This window comes from Anser brachyrhynchus (genome assembly GCF_964034855.1).
Source record: "Anser brachyrhynchus genome assembly, chromosome: 6".
NCBI lineage: Eukaryota > Metazoa > Chordata > Aves > Anseriformes > Anatidae > Anser > Anser brachyrhynchus.
Genome location: NC_137700.1, coordinates 37,190,616 through 37,217,094, shown reverse-complemented (window position 1 = coordinate 37,217,094; position 26,479 = coordinate 37,190,616). Strand labels below are relative to the sequence as shown.

Below are 26,479 nucleotides of genomic sequence, written 5' to 3'. Positions count from 1 at the left end.
GGTTATAACAAGTCCATTCCTTTACAGTGAACTTTTTCCAAAAAAAATGAACAGGCTATCATTACAGTGATTTTTGGAATTGAAGACAATAAAAGGTTCAACAAATACATCAAATATCTTTTAAATTCTGAATGGAATTAAAGGCATTAAAAACTAACTGCAAGTTTAAAAGTTGGAAAGAACTGATTGTATAAATGCAAGATGAAGTAGGATATACTGACAAATTTCATCTGTGAACATGCATGTTGCAGAGAATACTTGAAAGATATCCTACATAGAAACTGAGTCCCTGCTTCCTTCAAACAGTGTAATCGATAGTAGCACGTAAGTGAAAAGCTATGGGAAGGAAAGAAATGCCCCCAGTAACCAAGATTTTATGACAGATTAAAGGAAACTGCTTATTATAGATGGATTGGCATTCACTTCTGATTAGATAGTAAATATTTAGTTTTACTGACATAGTTGTTTGGTTTTTTTAATACTCCAAACAAAATATTTGTCACGTGAGTTTGCCGTGTTTGTACAAAGTGAAGCAGATAGTGACATTTACTGTCTCCTGTCTTCAGAGGCTGAAGTGTGCCTTCTGCACTTACACCTCAAAAAGGGAAAAGGAGAGGTGCTTACAGAGAAAGGAGAAAATTCCTCACGGGGAAAAAAAAAAAACACAAAATCACCTGCAAGCAAGTTTAATGCAGATGCCAGACAAACCCCTACGTTTACCCCTGAAGTCATAGAAGCTGCCCAGGTGGCACAAACACTTCTGTTCCAAAAAAGCTGCCAGCTTGGGCTGCTGGTCTTCAGCTAGAGGTTGGTTGTTTTTTTGTTTGTTTGTTTGTTTTGTTTTTATTTAACCCTCAAGCAAACAGAACCCTGTCTCTAACCTTGTCTCTAGCTATTAGGACCTCTATCTGCCAATTTCTGTAATACCAAAGAGCCTGCGCTTCAGCAGGCTGACGCCTGTAGAAGCTGGGCCCACGCTGCCAACCTTATAAGCAGGAACATACACGGGACTGAACCGTGCTGCGCTTTTAAAGCAAGAAAAAAAGAGGAGTGAAAGATCACTTATAACAAAGCACAGAAGTCATATAATGGCTAGCATCACAATTTGCTTAACTATTAGCTTAAATAGAAAAAAAAAATCTGAGCCATTAAATATGAAAGTAAAGTAAAAAGTAGTAGAGTGTTATTAGCAAGTTTTCTCAGAGAGGTTTTTAAAACCTCTTCCATGAACTTGGTGACACCTGATTTGTGTTTAGGGAAAGCAATGAGGAATGAATGGCTGCTTTTCAGATTTGATGTTTTAAACCTTCTTGTAGTGGAAGGTTTATTTCACTTCTTTCCTTCCCCTCAGATGCAAACAAAACTCTTCCATATCAGCAAATCTTCACAAAAATTCTATGGTTGCATATGGAAGACCACACAGCAATTGTGAGGCCTTTTGGGTTGCTTTCTTTTATAGAGCATCACTTATAATGAGCAAAGAATATAAAAAATACCACAGACAGTATGGAAGTAAGGCCATTAGCCCAAATTAATTTCAATTTTTTTGTCCCTTACAGACGCATTTGCTTTACTGCACCTGAGCCCCAGTTCTCTTCTTCCCTGCCAAAGCTACTCAGGGCCTGAGATCCTTAGGATACTTTTGAAAATCTTTTTAATTAAAGTGCTGAAATTTTAGTACAAAGGCTAAAAGATAGCCCTGTCTTCAATTTGTGCTGTGACACATCGTGTGCGGATGGCACTGTCCTTTGCTGTAAAAATTACTGTAAATGATTTCATAAAAAAAAAAAAAAAGACACAGAATATTGGTTTTAGAGCACAGTACCCTCTACTCCAGTCCCTTTAGAATTCCAGGTGCAACAACTGCTCAGCTCCTGGGCTGGGAATTGGTGTTATCTTCTCATCTCTGCACCACAGCACACTGTCGTGCTGGGTTTCCCAGTGCAAGTGTTAGTGCAGCCATATCCAGAGAGCTGGGCTGCTGAAATCATGTGCCTTTTAAAGAGTAGGATACCCTGCCTGACCCATTTAATGGGTTGTTCAAGCAGTTCTAGGGGACACAAGCAAAGCGGTACAAGTAAAGGGTGCAGTTGATAGGGCCTCATCCAGAGGGATGAAAATATTATAAGCCATTACTATCGCCAAGCAACTGAAAACATCGAACTATGTATTCCTAGCTAGCATGTCTCCTTGCTTCCAAGGGTAATTTATCCCAAATTAACCGTTTATGTTAGTTATATTAGTCAAACAAACTAATTGCTTGAAGATTGCCATTTCTTTTTCACACTGAAAATGGGCTTTTTTGGGTGACAAAACGAGTTTTTTGTTTGTTTGTTTTCCAGAAATATCTCAGTTAAATAAAATACATGGCTTTTCTGGGAAAACTTTATTTTCCTAGAGAATATGAGATTAACAGGTTGGTGAGTGAAGTTTTATGTAAGCAGTATATATTTCTCCACCTCTCTTGACTCCGTTTTCTCTGGAAAACGATGCCTGGTTGCAGAAAAACTGACCATTATTTTTGTCCCAGTGATTTTTTATTTTTATTTCTTAGTTCTTCCCTTGATCCATAAATAAATAAATCAAGTTTATCAATGAAGAAAACCAGGACTCTGAAACAACTCTGCCTACCTACTCACAGAAAGGCATAAAGCAATCCATATCCATAGCTCCATAGTTCTGCTGTGTTCACTCCCCTTTATGCAGTTAGAAGCAGGTTCCTAGGTACTGCTGTTTTGGCAGAGATTGCACAATGCAGGCATTTAAGTTGGGGGGAAAAAAATTAAGCGGAGCCTGCCATACTAATCTTCAGTTATGAGTGAAATAATACCTGAACGTTTTTATTGACCTGGCAAATGCTAGAACAGAAGATGTAGAAACTGAAAGATACCACATTCCATGAGATTGTTAAAATCATAAATTTTTCCACAATGCCACTTCACTGAAGTTTGGTTATTATAAGATATTTTAAGAAACCAAGTTTCCCTGTTTTTAAGTTCTCTGAAACACTCTAAAAGTTTAATTTCTGTCCTTCCCATTAAATGTTCAGAATCTTTTTTACATGATTCATAGAAGAAATACATAGTTCTTCCTTCTCTGATAAGATGAAAAATCTTTAAATATTTTTCACATTTTTTTTTTTAAACATTTTGAAGGAGGGGAAAAATAAGGCAGACCAAACAGATAGACCAGATTGATAAGTATAAATTAATGACAATGATGAGAAGTTCTTGCTCTCAGACCATTCTATTTATACTATCTAAATACTATATGTACGTATATATTGCTATGGGGTATATTTCTGCTTGGACTTCCTAGATCATCAAAAAGGAAGTATAAAACTGATACTCAACGTCAAAAGCAGATTTTTTTTTCCTAAACTTTCTGAGACTTGCCCAGTTTCTCCAGTGCCCAGAGACTTTGACAACAAATATCCTAGCTGGGCTGCATAATACAACCATTTTTGCCAAGAGAATGTGGTGCAGCTTGGCAGTGGGAAATCTGTAATCATGAGTCAACAGAAACAAACAAATATCTTTTCAATCTGTGTCTAAATCTGTGGGTTTCTCTCTTTCACTAGAGCCAAACCTAAGAAAACAAGCAGATGTAGAAGGTAAAGCACATACCTGCGGACAGGTAAACCTGCCTCTGGAGGGACAGATGTTCATGAAGGATATTCAGTTACTATAGTAATTGCAACAAAGATCCAGCTAGTGAAGGTGCTCCGAAAGAATGAAGGAAAAAGGATTATCAGTCTCATAGGAAGAGCACAAGGCAAAATTACTCTGGGAGAGCTACAAGGTATGACAGGAAAAGTTCTTGGTAGGAGCTACTCTCACTGATAAGGACAGATTTATCACAGTAGTGGTTAACAAGGAAGAAGTTTGGACATTAAGCTACCATGTTTCCTGTAAGAAGCAATGTAGTCTGTAGAATAATGCAAACAATAGGTGCCAAGGAGATAAATCCAGCTGAGCAGTCTGCTTTTTCAACCAGTAGAAAAAGAGGGTAAAATCAAAAACACTGAGACCTTTAACTTGCTAATTACATCCACAATATGCAGATCCCTCTGAATAATACAGAGTGTACTAAGAGGTACGCTTCCTTTTAGTAATTCTGATAACAATCTACAGATAAAAATCAGTTTTAGAGTGAAAGTGTAACAAATAGCAAGTAGGACAGAGGGGAGGCTCGCATCAGGGTCAGGCTATGGATGAGGGCCATAGCTCTGAGCTGGCCATTCTTGGATACTTAAAGAATTCAATGCAAAAAGAGAAGAGAAAGACGGAGCAATAAATTCATTCATATAGAACTGAAAAAAAAAATACTTAAATAGTTGTTGATGCACTTGCATTACTGACTCTTGCCATATTAAAAGACTAACTAAACAGAGAAGGAGAAGATAGTTTTAAAATGTTGCATTCTTGCAAGGTCACTTCTAAAAAATATGACTATAGTTCAGGTAAGATTGCAGTCATTTTTTGGCTAGTATTTTCACGTTTTCTTATTTAATGACAATGCTCAGACCACTATCTTATAACTCTATCCTTCAGAGAAAATGATGCATCTAAAAATATTAACATAAATTTCACTGTAAGAGGATTAAAAGCAAAGTAGTTCTATCCAAATTAATTTAGCTAAGTACACTAGATAAATAAATCAGCACCCTTCAACTCTCAGAAAGCACTTCAAGCAATTTCAAGTCATTAAAAATACTTTTAGTTCCAACATTTTGGCTCCTAGAACAGTCTTAATGGTTATATGACAGTATGTTCTACTACTGCCTGTATGGCTTTTATTACATGCCCTGATCTATTTGATGATCATGGCAGCTTTTTAGAGAACTACAAAGAAAAGCTGAAATAATGAATTATTTTTCAGACAAGTATAATAAAAGTGTTAATCAAAAATACCATAAATGTCAGAAGCTCTCATAAATCCTACATTTTATATATTCCTCTCACTAAACATTCAGCCAATGGGAGAACAAATACTAAAAGAGCAAAGAGAGAGCAAGCCAAGAAAGAGAACAAAAGCACTCTACATGCATTTACACATTTTCACCAATTTATTTATCTGAACTCATTTACTGATTTATGAACTAACATTATTCTCCTATGACTTAATTTCTGACAGCTTATAAACATCTCATATAAAGGAATATGATTATGTTTGATTTCTGGTTAGATTATAATGTATGCCCATGTGACAAGATACAGTCAATTATTTCCCCCTTATGCTACTATTATGAAATATCAGTGAGTTTTAATACACTTCTGGAAGAAGAAGAATCACTTTGCTACCCATTTCCCTGTGACTTTAATGTGAATGATCCTGCGACAACAAATAGAAAATGCTTCAGAGTACAACTTGAAACACATACATCCCATTTATAATCATCCTTTTCTGTTTTTCTTTTTTCTGTGACATTTATCAAGACTAAATGTGATTTGACCCTCTTTCCATCAACTTTTAAATCCTTGAAAAAATCATCATTGATAAGGAGAGTAACATGTACATGTAACATTGTACATTTTTTAGCAGGAATTCATTTTGCATTTTTATGAGGTTCCAAGAATATTATGTTGGAAGGTGAAATTATAGAGCTGTCATTTATGTCTGTTGGATCCTGTTCTGATGTTAGTATGATGCTATAAAGTTTCAGGAAATCTTTGTGAGGTTTCCATAGAGCTGTGCAGATTCTTTGTTCCACCTAGAGTGCAAATACCTGCTAATTTGCCTCACTTTCTACCTGAAAGCACAGAGTTAAAAAATAAATAAATAATAATAAAAATCCTACGGCTTCTATATGCAAAAAGCACAGGCAAAAAAGATGGAGCTTTATAACAGAAAACAGAGAGAGACTTCCAGATCTCAGTAGCAGTGGTGGAGTCAGGTAGCCATTTTCAGTCATTATATATTTTGCTCTACCATCATCAATATGCACACACAAGTAGTTCTAGCAATATCCAGAAAAAAATAGTTACCAGTTGACATGAGCAAGCATTTGTTATTCTTTTACAGCATATGCACTTTTTCATTCCTCATGCAAGCACAGACTGCATATACCTATATACATACACCTGTTTATACAGATAAATATATATATTTCCTCTTTACAAAGATGCTGAAGAATTACTTAATAACCTTCATACCCAGGATAGGGTCCATTTAAAATGTACATTTCTTTGTGGGAAAAGGAAGATCTATACAAAAGGTTCCAGAAACTTCTGGAACCAATGGGACCCTTGTGAAAGCACTGGTTTAATATGAGAACATCAGTAAAGATGCATAGAAAGTCCCTGTAACAATGTATGACATTGTAACAATGAATGCTTCTCTATAGTTCTCTGTTTAATGGCAAAATTGTCACCATGTTTGATGTTTCATCAAAATCCAACCCTGCTTGTATTTACAAACGTGCAGATTTCTTAATTTCAACCAACAATTTATTCATTCCCATGCATGTTTCCCACTATTAGTGCAATCACCCAAATAAAGTTTACAGGTAAACTTTGCAAGAATACAGAAAAATAATATTAGAAATGTTTTCTTTTTTTTTTTTTTAATCAGTTTAGGTTTTATCTTTAAATACAGGTGACAATTTTTAGTTAGTCATTTAAAAGACAATAACATCTACTTTAGAAAAAAAAATAAAACATAACATCATCTTTACTTTTACTTTTTCCATATTTCATTGAAGCACAAGAGTATGAGAATTCAGCAAATACTGACATTTGAATATTGCCTTACTTTCTTAAGGAAGTCCATGTTCTTTACCTGAATAGTTGCATCCAGGCTTTATTAAGATTTGATTGATTTAGAGTGACAGGATATACATGTCATGAGAAATTCATACATGTAGGGGTAATTTCTAGCAAAAATTTGTGCAAATTCACTGCAATCTTGAGTATGATTTTTTTCTCAATATTTGTCCACCTGCATGCTTTTCTGAACAAATACGACTAAACAGAAAATCAGTTGGGCTTGATAGATCAAAACTTGGGCTCCTGTTAATTGAGAGATGAAATGTTGTGCTTTTGGTGGCCACAACCAGTGTTAACAGGAACTTCTCAATTCAAGCTTCACCTCCTGTATCTACTTTTATAACAGCTCCAATGAGATACAGACCTTTTAAAGCTTAGATTTATTTCACTTTATTCCAATTAATCTGATCACTATCCAGACATACACATCTGTTAACACAAAACAAAAAGAAGTTCCTATAGTCATCCGCAGAACAGGCCACAACTGTGTCTAAACATAGCATGCTGTCAGAGATTTAAAATGTCAGAGAAAGATGGTGAATCAGATTAAATGAGGGACATGAGTTAGGAAAAGGAGACTGATGAACGCTGAAGAGTTACTGAATTCTGCTCAGATTGCCATATACTGCCCATCATTTAAATTTGAATAATACAATACAAATAGAGAAGGGACAAGTTCACACATATTGATTGCAGCACTAGCCTGAAGAACAAAACACACACTTAAGCCCATAAATCATTAGCAAGATGCAATATTGACTGAATTACTAGCTATCAAAATTCAGTTTCCACTTTCAGTGAAATAAACAAATGAAGTGTTTTTTTTTGTCAGTGTCAAACTTGAAGGAAGAGCACACACAGAACTGTGTTACAATATTACTTGTAATTCTATACAAACTTTTCTGAAAGAGTGTAGAAAGTTCATACAAATTTCACTGATCTTAGAAGAAAAATAAAAAGAAAGCAATGTCACAGGGTTGTTACTATTTATTGTAAATCTCCTCTTCCTAAAGCAGAGAGACTCCACACTCTTAAATCTCAGCTGATTCAATCAACCTCAAGAAATTTTGGAAAAAAATCTCTGCTCTGCCTCTTAATTGTTCTGCAACCCTAGTCAAGTAACTTTACCTCGTTGTATTTCTGTTTCCTTGCTTACTTCTGTTCAACTATAAAGGAAACATCTCTGTGTAAGGACTCTTCCTACCAAATGATGGCACTGTGTGTAGCCCAGTGGGAATTTTAATTTCACTGGTGACTAATAGGTGTGTGGATAACCTAAATAAGACATGGAATTAGGCACAAAGATATGGAAAAACAACAAGAGGAAAAAGAGTGATAAATTAATCTGGTTTTAAAAATCAAATAACAGAATTTAGACAGGGCTGTCAGTATTGCTGATTAAAAATGCTTTGCCGAAAGCCTTAAATATTATTTGATTATTCTTATAAGCAGGCATGCCCGTTCTTAATGAGCACCTCCTTCCAAGATGACACAGCATAACTTTAATAGCAAGACATTAGCCACACCAGTGTAAGTCCCAGATGGAGGTCCAGTGGCAGATTTCTGCTGGTAGGTAGAGATCAGCAATCTCTGAAATCTGAGCTCAATATTAAAGACTTGGGGGTTGAATCTTTCTTTTTGAGTGAGAAAATAAGCTCTGTTTCAGAAACAGGAAAAAGCCTTTAATTTATAATAGCCCTAAACCTCATCAGAATTTACTCAAACTGACTGCCCTTGGACAATAAAAACTTCACTGTCATTTAGGAAAGTTTTATCTCAAATTCCTATTATTTTCATAAACCCAGATTCCCAGCAAAAATAGAGTTACAGTATTCTGTCTCAGACCTCTTGCAACTTAATAAATTTATAAGGTCTATTTTGCCAAGCAGCAATGTTTCTATCTCACCCCTTATTTTCACTCTGTCTTTAAATCTGGCAGAGAACAGGCTGCTGTGAAGAGACTGCCATGAGATCATGCAAAATGCACCAGTGAAGCTTAATGTGGGCAATGACAGAGGCACAGGAAATAACTAATTTCTCATTTTGTGCCTCTTCCTCTCTTTCCTGTCAAAATTCTAATTATAAAAAAAAAAATGCATTTTACTGACATTGTGTCAAGTAGTCATAACTGTTACCCAATATAAGTGTTTGACTCTGGCTCCCAAATAATAATGTTAACGAGATAACACAGAACAGAGGGAGTGTGGGCTGCCAAGCCTGTGAAGCAAGCTACAGCACAATTTCTAATGCAAAAGATTTCCTCCTGGACACAACCACATTTGATTTGAAGATTTCTTAGCAGCTTCATTTTCAGGCCATATTATCCAAGACGCTGCTTACATCATCAACGTTTTGCACAAACATGCTTTCTGCCAATGAAATCCTCTCTGTGCCTACGACCCTAAAACTCAGTCTCATGACAGAAATACGCAGAGAGACACAAATGGATAAAAAACGGAGGACCACTGAGGCCAGCGCCAAGCTGAATAGGACCTCTGAAAGTAATTTCACAGTGTGGAAAAAAAAAAAGTTTGGAAAATGGTGGAAATTATACCCATATGGGCAGGCCACTTGCTATGTTCTTTTAATACTGCGATTTGTTTCAGACTCCAAAATTTCAACCATAATTTTCAACCTACATTATTCACCCATCTCAAACAGCAGTGCTTATGTTATTTGTCTTGGGAAGTTATTCTACCAATTATTCTACCATATTGCACCATCATATCCACACATACCTTTCACCTTCAAGGAAGTGATTTACCCTTTTAACATCACTGGATCTACACCTACTTTCATCTTCTGTTCTTTCACTGAGGAAAGAAAGTAGAACTTACTGGACAAAACTAAGATCTCATCAGACCTCATTTTCTAAAAAAGAAAAAAACACCAAAAACTGTAGCAACTGCACACTCAGCTGGACTCAGTAATTCTGTCTCTAACAGCACGTGGAAGTCCCTTGACTCCTAGAATTTTGTACAGACATCAGGGAGTAGATTAAGGGACACAATCCTGGTGGTCAAGCACCAAAGAGAATAGAATCAGCTACTTGCCATCCCTTTGAGTTGGTCTATATGTGCAGGGTCAAAAGAACAAATTACAAGTTGCACAGTATTTGCATTTCTTAATGAACTGCTAGAGGCAACTGGGACATTGTAATGAAGACAACCTAAAGAAAACATAATTAAAAAACGTTTTTGTTTGTATTTTTTAAAACTGCAGTTAACCCCAGAGACACACAACGCATGCCTATTCAGAAAACACTTTTTCAATGACCTTTTCATCTTCAAAGAGATGTACTATATGTCAGTCAATTCTCCCTGCTGACTTTTTTTTTTTTCTTTCCAATTAGGTTGATATATTAATAAATACATCTTAAGATGTTCTAAATCTTCTTCTTCCTTTTGGTATCTGCTCCATTTCTATGTTCAGTAACCACAAGAAATTTGTGACTGCCCTCCCCAGGGATCCTTCTACCAAACTTTTCATTATGTAGGCAGGAGCCACACCTCTGCAGTTAAGGTAAAATTCAGCATTAAAAGCAGAAATTACATTTATTTTTTCCTTTTTTTTTTTTTCACATGAATAACAAATCAAATAATTACATGACTTATATTACAGTGGTGACATATCACAGTGCTTTTCCGTGTAGTATAGGTGAAATTTCACTGCATTGTTTAGGTAGAAATCTGAAGATTAGTTTATGAATTAAAATAAATTACAGTTGGGTCCTTTAAAACACACACACAAAAACAAAACAAAACAAAAAGAAAATCTAAGCTAAATAAAACAAATCCATCAAAAAATCCATCAAAAAATCTGTTTAATTTAAACTAATTTTGCACTTATTTCATTTTTGAATAGTTTTCTCTTTGAAAGTAACTGTGATTTCCACACACATGCTTTTACAGCTCATTTTTTTTCTTCTGTGTTGCCAATTAATAATGTTCTGTTTTAGAATTTCCATGAGGAACCACTCTGAACAAAGTACTTGTCATCTCTCACTGTTCTCCCTGGAAATGAAACAAGATGCTGCCTACAAGTGGCCACTTAGAGAAAGACTACCATCTCGTACAGTTCTCAGTGACATTTTTTGTCCATCTCCTTGAAGCACAGGAAACCACTGGCTAAGGGCAATGCAAGGAAAAATTGGAAGTGATGGCCTTTCTAAAGGAGGGCAATTTCTCATAAGCTTTTCAGACAAGCAAGATTTTTACATTTTAGCCTTTTCTGACATATTTCTGACTCCTCTGTTTAGGACCCACATGACTGCTGAGCACGGGAATCATTCGTGATTTGCCTATAAGGAACTTGACAATAGAAGGAATTAAATTGCAGGATCATGCAGGGCATCACTGGTGAACAAGGGGATAGCATATTGGAAAGATGCTGTAAGGCACTAAGGAAATAAATCACTATTTTACAGGTAGATATAATTTTTGTTTTCCAGTAAGAATGTAATACACAAAATAAAAAATAAAAAGCATTTTCCTTTGACTGAAGTTATTAACAATAATTCTCTATCAGCTTTTATTTTTAGCAAAGATGACCTCAGAGAACCTTAATCTTTTCTCTAAAGCTGTATACTGTAAGCCAAGACAATTGAACCCTTTTAGTAGGAACGCTGGGTGCTCTGAGAGGAACTCTCAAGTACTATTATCTCTGATACCATCAAACACACTATAATTTGTGCTGTGTATAGCAGTTTTGAAATGTGTCATGGAGATGGAGTGATTCATACTTTTTATTTTTCTTGACAATAGATGTTAATATTTTCTGGTATTTAGAGTGTCAGCTTTTTGACAACTTGCATTACATTTTAGGTTTGGCTTTTTGTTGTTGTTGTTGTTATCTGAAAACTAAATTGTATGACTTGGTACAAAATGAAGCCTATCACTTGACTACCACTTCTATCCCTTCTTTTCTTCCTATGGATACTTTTACAAAATAAATAACTTGTGAGGAGGCAATGAAGTCTGGGGGCTGGGTAGAGGAGGCGAAAATAAAATGGGGAAAAGTTAGGACCATAAAAACATCCAGATGCCAATGTGAACAAAGAACTTTGAAAATGATGTTCTCTGGAAAACATGAATTTGTGGTCATTAAAAACACCTCACTTCTTGTTTTCAGAGATTCACATCTATGAAAATTTAACCATGCAAGTACTACATACTTGTGAGTTAAAATATAAAAACATCTTCCTTTGACATCACACTTCAGAATATTCAAAAATTAATGCTGCAACCATAGAAAACAACTAGAAATGTATTTACTTAAAGTGTCCTTGTAGCTAGAAGACACGGGGGTGTCCATAAGTACAACAGCTTGATGACAGCCTTGTATCTGAGGATAGCGGGCTCTGTAGTACCTGAAGATTTTATTAATCACCTCCACTAACGAAAAATCTGAGGAATAATATGCTGCAGCTGAAAGGACTATAATGGTACAGAAGACGCCATTCATAACAAAACATAAGACAGCAAAATTAATTCTGTAGTTTGGCCAATTTACAAAAAAAAAAAAAAAATCCCCAGAATTGCCAAAGGGAGTTGTTCTGGCTAACATACGTAGGGTCTGATGTTACAGTGGGTTTGTAATCCAGCACTGAAGATGATGCTGTGAATATATCCTGTAACATGCTTCATTCATTGGGGAGTTCTACACAGGGAAAATCTTGTCAATAAACATGTTGTTGGGGCACAGATATGTGGTGAAGGCAGCTGGAGGGAGGGGAAAAGGAGAATGAAGAAGATAGTTGAGCATTTTAAAGGGTCTCAAAACCCTCTGAAATCAGTTGGGAAAATTAAGTACCTACAAAGGCTGCAGAGGATGGTCCACTGCACCTAATTTAGACATCTTTCTTTCTCTAGTGACTAAGGAGTAACAGCAGGAAACAAGCTTAATGTATATAACTGAAGTCTAGGAGACAGCCTTTTTTGAGCAGTGTTACCACTAGTGTAGGCTTGGCTCTCAGCTGTCATCTTACAAGAAGCATGTCCCACACACCAGACCTGGGAACATTCTCCACCCAACTGCCAGGCTACGGAATGGAAACAAATGGGGATGTCAACAAATGGGAATGTCAAGGGTCCAAAAGCAGTGCAGGCAAGATTCATCCCAATTCAGCTAAAGCTAGGAATTTGCACCATGGAAAGGTTGGACCTGGCGCTTAGGGACATGGTTTAGTGGGTGATATTGGTAGTAACGTGACGGCTGGACCAGATGATCTTGAAGGTCTCTTCCAACCTTAATGATTCTATGCTCCAGGGACCTTTTGGATAGGTTACACCACCACTGACAACTACAGTGGCCCAGTGAAGGGAATATACCATACCTGTACATAGGTTGTATCATAACATGATAATTATGTCCCTCTCCTAAAATTGATTTAGAATTTAACTCTGTGTAAACATTTTAACTATTAAAAAACCACATTCCTCCTGAAGCTGCCCATAGTTCTGACCTATGAAGCTAAAAGTTGTGCAATTTTTTGTTAGCCTCCTGCCTGCAGAAAAGTGCCCATCTGCCTCAACAGGCATCTCTGAGACTGTGCAGACGCAGGATTACCTATAAGAAACTGAACTGTAGCATGCGTCATACACATTCTCTGATGCTAGCAGCACAAGGTAGAGTTACTTTACACTCCATTAATATTTTTCTCTTAGCATCACTTCTGCGGCTAAAGTTTAATCTGTTTTCTACAACAACCACTACTATTTGTGATATTATGGTACCCATATCTGTCTCATTCTGCATAAAAAAGGACAAAAAGCCCTCATTCAATAATTCTTGCATCACGTTCAGCTGCTTGCTCTTGAGGCAGCTCTTCTTTTAGAAAGATCAGCAGTTTTGATCAAAGACTTCCACTAATGGAAAATCTATCATATTCCCTGAATGATGCATTCCAATAATAAAATACTTTGGCTTTTTAAAACGTGTATCATCTTTCCTGATCAAACTCTGACTTTCAGCCTCAGGATCTTGTTATGTTTTGTCTCCATGATAAATGAATCCCCAAAACCAAGCACCTAATCTGTGTGCAGTATATATGTCACCCTCTATGCTCTTCTTTGACAAAGAAAACAGAAGTTAAAAGAAAGCCCCCATGTGATTTGTCTCACTGATTCTAAACAAAAGTTTGTCTTGCCTCAAATAAAAAATTGAATTCTTTCACCTCCAAATCCATGGCAGAAGAGTTTTCAGTCAGGCACAGAGGTTCATATTCAAAGGCAAAGGAAGAGCCCTTACCCCACTCCACCCACGAAAAATAAATAAATAATAATAATAGAAGAGGACTACTGAAGTTGTTTCCCATGTCCTTTCTACATTAAGATATACTGTGAGATGATTGAAGTAAAGAACTTCTAAGCACATGAACAAGGTTTTACACAGTTTTAAAACTAGGAATTACCCCTCTAGTGTCTTTATAATTGAAATATATATATTCACAGTGCTTTTAATTAAGCAGTTAGCATATTAGGTATGGTGAATTTCTATCAAAGTTAGAGGAAGCCATACCAGTGACCAAGGAGATGAATATAAACAGCATTTTTCCAGCTGACAAACAATGAAAATTTACCAACACAGCAGTGCTACTGATGGTTAACATGAGGGGGAAAAAATTGGGTAAGAGGAATTCCTGGAAAACAACAAAAAGCAAACATATTGTGGCCTAATCTTGACTGTTATTTGCCTTTTAGAAGCAGCAACAGACTTTTGATAGGTCATGGCAGCTCTAGCACCAGAACCAAGCCCTAAGATGGATCAAAAACATACCCAACAAGTGGGTTGTTTTATACCTTATCGAGAACGGACACATGGAAACATGGCTCTGTAACAACAGATACTGCCCTGCTAACCCAAAAGAGATGTAGCCCCATCTTTACCGAGGGCTGCACAATCACACAGAAACATTATCCGACATGGGAGAAACATGTAAAATTAGCAATGATGATCAATTTTAATGGTGGCAAAGGGAGAGGGTGAAAATTAAGTCAAATTGTTATTCCAAGTTAACCCATGGCTGACTTGACCTGTTTTGGGGTGTGACTACTGTAGAAATATATTGCTTTTGTGAAGCCAACCCTGTCTCTTGGCTTTTTGTCTCCTTTTAGAACAATACCCTAAGCTTCTGCCATAAACACTATTCAATATCAAAGCATTGATAAAGGGTTCCTTTATTAGGGAAATAACAAAACAGCATCAGTACATCAAAGTTCAGTAGTAAACAATAGAGTTTAACTGTCCAGTGTCTAGTTATCTGGTTTTAGTCATACCTTTATGTATATACAGATTCCAATAGGCTCGATGCAAGCAATGTTAATAACTTGCACACAAACATGCATATGCATCTCAGTATGAACTATTTTATATTAATCAGCCCAGTACAGAAACCTTGCAGTAAACAAAACTTCCAATTGTCATGCACAATATTTATGACCTGTTAAGGTCAGAGAAGAGAGAAGATAGACAGGTAGGTGCCAGAAGAGAATACAAGCAAGCAAAATCACTGATTGAAGAAAGGTTAACGTCTCCCGGTTCTTCAGGACAAAAGCTAAGGTTTAAGAGACAGTATCTGTACTACTATTTAGAAAAGTCTACGTCTCGACTGAAAACACCTTCTAGAACTGCTTGTAAAGCTAGACATGGGTTGGCTGGGCATGAAGATGTAGCTGTTAAAGAAAAACTTTCTCAACAAGTTGCAGAGAACGTTTGGAAGAAGTAGACAATATGTCCACATCTGATAAGGACAGACTTACCTATGCTACCTTCCTGGAGGATACTTTTTTGTTTGTTTGTATTGAATAGTTGCTACTATTCACGTCTGTCCTTGAGCAGAGATACCACAGATGTCTAAATTCTACATACCTACTATGCAAGCCCAGTTGGCACAAAAGGTACTGTAGCATGTGAGCTGATGTGCAAGCAGAAGAATTATAGAATTTTTCCTACTTCTAAGCCAGTGAAAGTCATTAAGCCTCTTTTTGTGGGGACTGATGCAGGGAGAGACAGAGCCCTTTAAACTTTGGTATGGCAATTCTCTTACGTAGTCTCTGGGTTTTGGTTATTTTGTCTGTTCATTTGTTTTTGACACATTCTAAATTAAGGAAAAATCCCTCAGTTAACTAACATATCAGGTATCATGCCAGTATACAAACATGCTTTGATGGTCACCTTAGCAAATACTATTATATAAAATCTGTGGTTCAAATCATATTCTAAAAATCTAAACAAAAACTGTCCAGCAGACCTGCATTTAATAATAAAGTGAAAATAAGGACACTTCAAAAAGTGAAATAGTCAAATGTATAATCAAATTTCAAGTATATTGAATATTTAGTAAGGAAACTTACAAAGTCACTAGATGTCTCCATATCGACTTAACATAGTTCAATATGTTAGAGTAAGATATCCGTTCGAATGCCCAGGTAGTCAAGGCTGACCACATTGTGAATGTCAGTTCATTGACTCACTGAATTCTTGACATTTTAAACTTGGGTAAGTCACTAAAGAAAAACAAGAGTATTATCTAACTACCTGTTCAGCTGCAGATACAAGCACAGTATGATATTCTGGTGAACCAAGTGTAGTGTGAATTTTCTGCATATTAGCTACACGTGATGCACATCAATTGCAGAATGCCAGTTTTAATGCAGAACCTAGCAATTAAAATTTGTTAGTGTAGTTTGCAACTAGAAAGCAGAAAAAAATAAAAAATTGACCCTTTTGGGGAGTTATAGGAGAACAGGAAGGGGTGCAAGGATGTGACATTCCACAGTAATGAGGCAGGCTGGCTGCTTGCCAGTGTCAGCCACTGTAAGTGCACCCTGCAAGAATTCAGCTGCAAATCTTTGTTTCCTTTATCTTTCATATCTCTGCAAATATCAAGGCAAAGACTTTGTCTTTCAGCTGGAGTTCTTTCATCCAAGAATGTTCTTCATCCAAGGCCAAAGGTTCACCATATCCTAAAAGGCCTTTGGATCTGCATGTTCAGTCATCTTCATCCAAATGTATTTCTTTGGGAGCACTATTCGGTCCTTGTGGTCGATCCTAAAAGAACACCGATAAAAACTATCTTCATTCCTTCAAATACAATCTTCAATGGCTTTATCTTTAGGACCACTGTACAAGAGCATTATGTCAAAGGTGTAAAATGGTAAATGATTTAAGAGAGATTTCAATTAAAACCACAGCACATTTAACCACTTCTACAGTTTTGAGGCTTGGTCTTTTATTTTAGATAAGGCTTCCAAGAAAAAACAGGTTTTCTGGAAGGCCACACAAATTAATACAATCATTTCACTGCACTGACAGCACAGTTTAAAATAATAATAAATAAATAAAAAAGCTAGTGGTTTTTTAAAGTGCTAAAAATTATGTAAGACCCTATGCATATACTACAGTACTATAAAATATTTTGAATATAAAACTCAAGAATATGAGAAGATTCCTGTATCCAGTCAAATTGCCTTACTGGACAAGGTACAGCCAGAGTTTCCCCTGTGAGGAAGTAAGACATGTATAGTGCTCAGGAACGTTATAGAACAATTTATAACAAGAAGTAAAAACATGCAATTGCAGTTTGTGATTACCTAAAAAAGCGCAAGTTAATCTTGGTTTCAAAACCAATCCTACACTCCCTTCTGTCCATCAGTATTCTACATCTAGTTTGCTTAAATTTTCCTTCATCTGATATTTCTTTAAATAAAGTCTTGCAAACATTTCTCTGCTCATTTCACACACACCAATCTTCCCTGAGCTACGTATTCACCCATTCCTTTCTTCCATTTGCCCAAATATCTTATTTTCCCTTGCTCTTCAGATCCCACCTCGCTCTAATAGCATAACAAAGCAAAACTGTAGGGAAGCTGATCTTCAGCATTGCTTAAAAAGAAAAACACACACTGCAAAACCTTCTCTGCAAAGAGTGCTGCCAGTTATCCTTATTTCATTACAACACTTGAAATATTTTTATTACTACTAAAACTGCAGCTTCTGAAGGAAATATGTAAAAAAAAAAAAAACTCTCAAAGAAAGTTTCAAGGTCTGATGGCTACATGAAAAAGCATGAAACATAATCCTGTCTCAGTTTAGTGAATCACAGATGAGAAAGGGTATAATTCAACCCTAATATTTTAAAGTATCATGATTTTTAAGCTAAAAATGGAACTATTAGCATTCTGACTCAAAGCTTTTCAGGGACAGACAAACCTGATCTGAATGGAAGAGCAGGCTGCACAACAGCTGAACTATACTGAGTTAACAATATCAACTAGATGGTCAGAAGATTACAAAAAAAAAAAAAAAAAACCTCAAGCAGTCACGTGAATGCCACAAAAGTGTCACTCATTCTAAAGTTGTAAAGCCAGACAAAGCTTTCTTGGTAATTTCTATTCAATTTGGGGTAGAAATGACCAGAAGTGACAAGTGTTTAGTACTTTGCAGATTTCAGGTCAGTAGCAAATGGAGAAAAAGCTCAATTTTCCTCATCGGTTTGAGATATTTGTTCCTCTCAAAAGTAATTTCTTGATCTTAAATTAGAAGTTGTTTCCCCTGTAATGGGAAAAGGACAGGTCAGATAAAGGATACTAATGAGGATTACTTTCTCCTAAGACAGAATGTAATCAATACCTTCCTTAATTGGTCTGAAAGAGATATGATAGGGAAAGAAGAGGTTTTCACTTTAACTCTACTCAGCCTCCACAAAACGTTTAATTTCTGTTTCATATTTTCTAGAATTAATATAGTTAAATCATCTTCTTGATATTCCTATTATTGGCCTATTTAGTCTCACTTTAAGAGTAGAAAGGATTAAAGTGATTAGAAAGTGTCATTTGTTTTCCAGTATAAATGATGCCACCCTGTCCCTCCCCCCCCCAAGCTACATTTACATAACTGGGTTAATTACTTAGAGAAAATATTTTTCTATCATTTCTGTGTTGAGGTGAAGTTAAAGGCACTTAAGAGGGCAGAAATCAAATCCTCTGTAACATTAACTTTTTGTAATATGCTAACATATGTAGCTCTAACAAGCTTCTTATTGACTCTCTCTTCTGCCTTCGAGGCCTGACCAGAGCAGATCTGACTTTAAGTCTTATCAGATTTAGATGGGATTTGGTTTGTAAAAACCTCTACGCTTCAAAGTTTATTAATTCTTTGAAGTGTACTCCATTCTACAGCTTTTTTTTTTTTTGGGGGGGGGGGGGGGGGGGGGGGTTGAAAGCTAGATTTCCGTGCACTACAGTCAAACAATTTTAGCTGAAACAGGAGAGTGACATAAGGTGCCACGTACCTTCTTGTAAAAGCAAACAATTTTTATTTTACACTTGTCTTGATGTTAAAACAAGTTTAAGGTGGATTTCCTACAGGCTGCAGACAGAAAGCAAAATGAGAGTGCACTCTTAGGTCATTTTTTCCCCTCAAAAATTTCAGGCCTATCAGATTTTCGACCTAGCATATTATCCAATTAAGGATCATTTTCTGGATGCTCAGGCCTTCCCAAGTTTATGAATAAACAGATCTAAGCTATTGCATTCTGTCCTGGCATCTGACAGAAAGCAGACCTTAGCTTTCCCTTGCTGTCTCCTCCTGAAAAATTAAATACAAGAAAAAAGAAAAATAGAGTTGTACCAAGAGTGAGCCTGGTGCTGGTTCAATGTTTCCCCTGCAGTGGTGAAAACAAACTGAAATACCATGACGTGCTTGGAAGCATTCACAATTTTCTCAGTGTTCAGTTCTCAGCACTAAAGCTAGCTATGGGTCAAGTCAATGCTAAGACAAATCTAAGCTTTACAGCTGTTGAAATACTTAAGCCATAACAGATTTTAAAGTGATGTCATAGCAATGCAGTTATTGCTTGCCTGCCACAGGATCTGCTGATGACAGTTGAAGTTCTTATTCATCAAGGGGCCCAAATAATTGAAACAATCCATCTGCTCTGTGCACTCTTTCTGCCTCTACTGCGATTACTTACGGCCTTGTGATATTAGCCAGTGATGTCATACTTAATCAAGCAGTTGGTGGCGTTTGATCTCCAGAGAGCCACACTGCGCTCCTGTGATGGTGCACAGGTAACTAAAATAATCCACCTGCTCCAAGCTTTCCTCTTGCAAAACCCAATGGGACGTGATATTTAGCAGTGACTGTCACAACTGATCAAGCAATTGCCAGACTTGTGCATATTTCCTGAAAGCTGCTCCTGTTTTTCATCATGAATTCCAGATAATTGAAATAATTGTCCTGCTCTAGGGCCCTGCTTTGACTCCAGCATTTTCTGCAATGGGACATTTGCCTACTGTCATATTTATTTAAGAGCTGCAGTAGGAAGAGGCTTTGATTATTTTTTCACAAGATGTCATAATACCACAAAGGAAAGTGACATTATTCACATGGTTTGTATGACTGAACTTCCAGACACTGCTCTCTCTACTCACACCATGACTCACAAGCAGATGAGCTATGCTGCATCAGTCTCTCTGATGGAAAGATGCAGGGAGAGTAACAAGGGAAAACATGCAAGTTTTGCAGCCAGGATGATAGTGGGAATCCTATTACTGCTCCCACAAAACGAGTACCAAGTAATTTAAACACTACAGTGCTCTCTTGGTTAAAGGGACTTCCAGTACACTTTGTTTCCTTAGCTTAAGAGCCTAGAACTATTTTACAGCAGACCTGGTACCCTGTCTCAGACTTTTCACTGCTTACAGCTAAAGTACAGACTTGCCTGTTGATTGATAAAGATTTTAGAATAGTCCAATTAAGCATACCAGCCATAAAAAGCTTTTGTGTGTTAATCTGCTATTGTGGAAATAGGAGCATAGATCTCACCTGTTGTCAGGTTATATTGCTCAGTTTTATTTGAGAAGTACAAAATACCACACTCACCCACTAGATTACATCCCCCTCCTGAATTTACTGTCTTCATCTCAAAGATGGATGTTAAGTCGTGTTCATTACTTTGCTTAGCATCTGAGCAGGTCACAGACTGGCAGTGACTGTGAGTCTAGTTCTAGGGTATCAGCAATGAACTTGCAACTATCAGTCAGCACCTTCAAGCACTTTCATTAAGATCTAATTTTTCTGCAGTAGAGTTTTTTTGTTTGTTTGTTTGTTTTTGTTTTTTTTTAGGGCTTGGATGTTGAGCCCTGCACAAAGCCCAGGATATGGAATAACATTTTTATTTCATAAGATCTCTGCTAAGATAGCATCCACCTCTAATAATGTCCAGCTTTTCTGAAGTCCAAGCTTTTCTTCACACGCAGTTTTTTGTTTTGTTTTTTTCTTTTCAGCTCCTTATCTTCATGCAGGTAACACCAAAAGGACTTAGGAGAAGTGCTGATTTTAAAGGGGGAAGGCTGCCAAATCTTATACAGGTACACAGTTAAGGATGATATCAATGACATTAGAGTTACAGTTATCTACTCTTTATTGAAAAGATTTGGATGAAAATGAAACCAACTTATATTCAAGAAGATCCGTTAAGAACACGACAGTTTACAAGTAAACTGCATGATGAAAGGAATACATTTTCCTTATCCTACATCAAAAATGGTTTGAGAAAAGTTCTTCAGAATAATAAAAAAAAAACAAAACACAGCCTCTCTACTAATGTGTCTTGATTAGAAAGATTTGATGTGTATTAGTGTAAAGACATATGGAATTAAGCCTTGACACCCAGAAGAGATTTATGTTTGTAAAAAAAAAAAAAAGCTTCTACATACATACAGGGACAGCTGGGTACTGAAGGCCTCTCATCTTGCATAGGGAGCTCCTAGGATTTGATCTGCTTTCCTCCCCATGTCCTGACCTTCAGTGGTTATTTCTAACCTTCGGGTCCTAGTGGCACTGTATCATTGGCAGCCCAACAATCCCCCCACCCCATCTGTGAAGTATATTTTAATTATAAGAATGATCTAGCCTGGCAGTAAAGTTTATATCTCAGTTTTACATGGGAAAACTTACATAGGAAGATTTGTTTCACTTCTCATGACTGTTTGTTAGTGAAGGCCTACCTGAAGAAAAAAAAGATGACAGAGGACACTTGTTTGTATGTGTGCATACAATGGAGGGAAGGAGGGCCAAGGAGAAATATTTGCCTTTTGATGAAATAGATTAAAAAAACAAAAATGTACAAGTGATGACTGAATGTTGAAAAATTCAGACAAGTGACTTGATTTAAAGATAATTGCCCTTATTAATAAAGAAAAACATCACCGCAGCATTTTGTCAGCAGTGAGATGTAATTATGCATCATTAATTATATGGGCATGTCAACAAGAGGTCAGACAACACAACAGAAATGAGAAAGTAGTCCTATAGCCTGACAATGTTTTAGTTAAAGAATACTACATGTTTATACAGCAATCTTGGTGGGAGGAAATTAATCTTCATTTAAAACAGCTGAAAATCTGGGGTCCAATTCTGATTCCTGATTTAAAACCAAGAAAAAACGTTAAATAAAACAAAGTGATGGGAATAGGGGAGGTATTGCAGACTAAGTAGCCACACACATTGTCAACCTGTCCAGACAAGTCTGCTCATGAACACAACACCAGAGACAGTTTCACTTACTAGGGGGTCAATAACAGCTTGACAGGAGTGAGTGGTACAATTCAAAGCAGATCTAGATTTCCTTATCACGCACATGCTTAAAACAATCTACCATTTTTTTTTATTATTTTTTTTTTAAGTGACTAGGAGAAGCAATCAAATCTGTTTGGTCTCTGTGGTGGAGTTGTCACTTGCAATACTATGCCTTATTGCAAATAAAGCTGTGCATTATCTGTAGGTCATTATCTGAACCACAACTAAGAAGGACAAAAAAAGGAAACTTAACCTTTATTAGCAGTAGAATAGTATATTTCCTTAAGTCACTTTTAGCCAGATTATTCCCTGTACCCTGAATTGCTTGTGAACAATAAATGGAAGCAAGTTTTGCAGCTTTGCAGATGTTTTAAATACCCTAGTAAGGTCACAATAAGTTATGTGATATCAATTCTGCATGCAGTACATAGTGCTTTATCCAATCCTTTCAATTTTTGTTAATTGATTAGAAATATACATACAATATCAAAGGCCAAAAGCTTCTGAAATAAAAAGCACCCAGTGTTCTAATGCTTGTCCCTAATGGAGTTACCATGCATCTTTGCCAGCGTAAGAATCTTGAAAAGATTCTGGTAATGCTGCTTCCTTCCCCAAAGGAAGGGCAAGACTTGGAAATAAATAGAGATACAGAAAGTTGTGCCAAGAACATTTCAGGGATGCACCTTTTCATCGGAGAGCTGGAATTGTGTTAGGTGATCTACTGGAAGGGAATACCATGTTCTAAGTTGCCAACATTTGTTTCTTCAAAGTTAGGGCTACTCTTTCCAAAAGTGAGAGTTTGTTACTGATGTGTTATTTCCTTGGGAGGGGAGGGGGGGCAGCAGAGGGGGCAATGACTTCAAAAAAAAAAAATCATTCCCATCTCCTAATGTTCAGATACGTTTCTGTTCCCTGGCAAGAAAAAACAAGATTCAGTTCAAGATTGTAGTGATTAGCATGATGACAATGGAAGTGCACTGGGAAAATCATTTTCCTTTCCAGCTCACTAGAGAAATCTTGTTTTCAGCAGCTCCATTTCACACACAAACCTCCCTTGAGATACTAAATTCAAGGCCTGAAACTGTCTCCTTTCCTCATGTTATTTTATCTTTTCACATAATTACAGGGAAATTGCTAATGGTCACACTGAACACTTCGATTAGATTTATCAATAGGGCAAATCAAATATTCACAGTAAGTTACGTCATGCAAGACACATTTCAATACAGAACTATACTGCTAGAGTTGATAATTTAAAGACAAGCGTTTAATTGCATAAAAACTGGGAGGGAGAGTGCAGTGGGGTAAGTGAGACTGCCTTTGAAAAAAACAGTGGGATAAACAATGATAAGAATATCACTTTGAATGTTTTTCTGATTCTAAGCCAGGAGAAGTAAACTCCTAATTCCCAGATTTTAGCTTGGTGCAAAAGGTAAGCAGTAGTGACCTTTAAAACTAGGTTGGCCTCTACTCCAGTTTGCATTTTCTGTCTTTTTTTTAAACCACTGTTTTTGTCCAACTGTATGGCTCTTCTAATGGCCAATACATCATTCTTTTCAAGTCAAAGCTGCTAGAGAACTTAGATACTATTCACCTATTCACTGTATCCAGGCTTCTGCTTCGGCAGCAAATGCGACTTCTAGACAATGGTTACCTTGAGTAGCTATAGCATCATTAACTTGTCTCAAATGCCCCATTTTTGAAGATTGTTCTTGTTAGGAACAATTTTGGAGGAGTACAGAAGAGATGAAAAGGGCTGAGTGTTTTAGATTAGACTATTATAGTAAAATTGAGCACCCCAATCAAATTCTCTGGTACCTAAACTGATTTATTGTATCCTAGCTCTTCTGTGTTAAAAGAGGTCTGACAATAAGTATGCATACACATCAGCAGTTTTGTAGTGGTGTTAAGCCTCCCCCATCCCCTTAGGTGAGACTGCAATTTAGACTACAGTTTACTAGAAAAAAAAAAAAAAAAGTATCTCTATCTCAATATTACATAACTATATTGATGAAATGTCCAACATCTCTCATGCTGAATCTGGTCATTAGTAGAGGAGGTTTACTTTGAGATAATACTGGATTGTTTTTGAGGTAGGCTAGTAACAGAGAAAGAGATGCTTGTGAGATTTTCTCAGACAGTACAATTATCATACCAAGGTATACAGCCAGGTATATTGTAAGTGCACGTTCAGGTATATAGCCAGAACCACAGCCTTCTCTCCAGCTTTCTTCTTGTAGAAGTAGCAGAAGTAAAAGACATTTGGATGACTTCAGTGTACCTTACACCACCTTGAAACAATCACTCAAAATAAGAATCATCTTATTTGTTTAGTAAAATGCTTGTACTGTATTCACTTATTTAGTAACCAACTAAAGGCTGCCCACACTCCTAATAACTTATCTCTACCAGGATTTCAAAAATATTAATTTATTAACAACTATTAAAAGAAACAAAGGCAATCAGACTAGTAACGTAATATTATAAAGGGACCTAAAAGAACAAAATATTGTTTCCACCTGGAAGAGTGAGGAAGATAGCGATGGAGGAAAACATTTCATTCTTTTAGAAAATGTCTATTGCTGGTATGTACATAGCAGTACAGGTATCCTATCACAGCACGATCTGGGAGTAACCCCACAAATGGGTTGGCTTTGCTTATATCCTTCAAGATTTTGTCTCAAACTATTTGAAAAAAAGCTCAATTAACCCTTTTAGCATCTTTACAAAGCAATAACTACCATTTCTTGATAAACTAATATATTAATGGAATTCTAATTTATCCTCATTCTATTAAAACTGTCACTTGGCAAACAAGCTCCCAGACACAGAATAACTGGCAGCTTTTATTCTATCAAACTAAGCTAAAAAATAAAGACGTGCATGTTTTTCAAAGGAAAAAAAAATATATAATCTAAATTTGCATTTCAAGACATTTGCCTAAGCATATGAGTTGGTGAATACATTCATCAGTATTATCAGATTACTTTGCATTTTGTATATTCTACTATTTGTATAAATACTGGTAACGTGGGAACTAGAGGTGATCATGGCAATTCTCCTAATTTGTAAGAGGAATGGTGTACTTATACGAGGAAAATAGGGTACTGAGCCAGGACTTAAGTATTTATCAAGGCAAAAGTGCATTTAATAGAAATTATGATTTGAATATTTTGCAATTAAATTTATGTCAACATAAAAATCAAAACAGTGTAGGTTCTGTTACTGCAATGAGAAACAGACAAGAAGATCCTTGGACTCAATGGAAGTCCTCTTGACTACAAGGGTACTCAAAGCAACGAGTCTTGGCATCCTCTGCAGATTTGCTAGAGTAAGTAGAGTCTACGTACGTAAAGCATTTGTCCAGAATAAACTGGCAGGAGGGATATACCCATTTGCAACTTCAAAGTTAAAAATGTTTTTTTAATTTGAAGGAAGATTTTATCACATTTATTATTTTTATTAGATAGATTTATTATATTTATTAGATAGATTTGAAAGACAATGATTTGATAGTAATATTCATCACAGCATTTTTGATGACTAGTACCTCAAGTTTCCAGAAGGATCTAGATCTTTTCACATACACCTATGCAGTCTTCAAGAGGGAATGCAAGACAACCTTTTCTGAAATACTGCACAATGGAGTATAACGGAGTATAATGGAGTATAACAATAACGGAGTTAGGATTTGTTGTGTATTTTGCAAATTAGCATATGTAATTTTCAATTTTGCTAGTAATTCAAAAAGCTTTAACACTTATTTAATTAGTCTAAGCTTGGTAATTCAGCCAATGAAAACTAAAGTGGTTAAGTTGCATTAATCAAAAACAATGTTAACAGTTAATTTTCTGAATGATAGAGCAACATAAAAACAAACTCAAGTAAAACTATGATTAATTAATTGATTAGCTGGTTCTTGTTGAGAAATTATGTTCAATAAGAGTCTGCCAATACAAATTGCTATCAATTGCCACTTTATGAAGTACCAAAAATAATGGGTTCAGGTGCATATTAGAACTAGTTGTCATGAATGCCAATTTACGGGAGAAAAATAGATTGTTTATCACCTAATTTAATTTCAAACAGTTAACTTACTTGTAATAACTCATTTTAGCACTGAACATTCA

General features: G+C 36.3%; 1 protein-coding gene across 16 annotated transcripts in view; it reads right to left on the bottom strand.

The window, feature by feature from the left end:
• ATRNL1 (attractin like 1) overlaps nt 1-26,479 on the bottom strand; it is a 519,237-nt gene that overhangs the window by 78,602 nt on the left and 414,156 nt on the right. For 2 of the 16 annotated variants that reach the window (XM_080597607.1, XM_080597587.1), the window contains one exon: nt 14,926-16,817. The exons of the other annotated variants lie outside the window; for them this stretch is intronic. In XM_080597607.1, coding sequence (XP_080453733.1) covers nt 16,758-16,817 — 60 coding nt within the window. In that variant the 3' untranslated portion in view covers nt 14,926-16,757. Of the gene's footprint in view, nt 1-14,925; nt 16,818-26,479 lie in introns of those variants that run through there. 16 annotated transcript variants of the gene reach the window in all.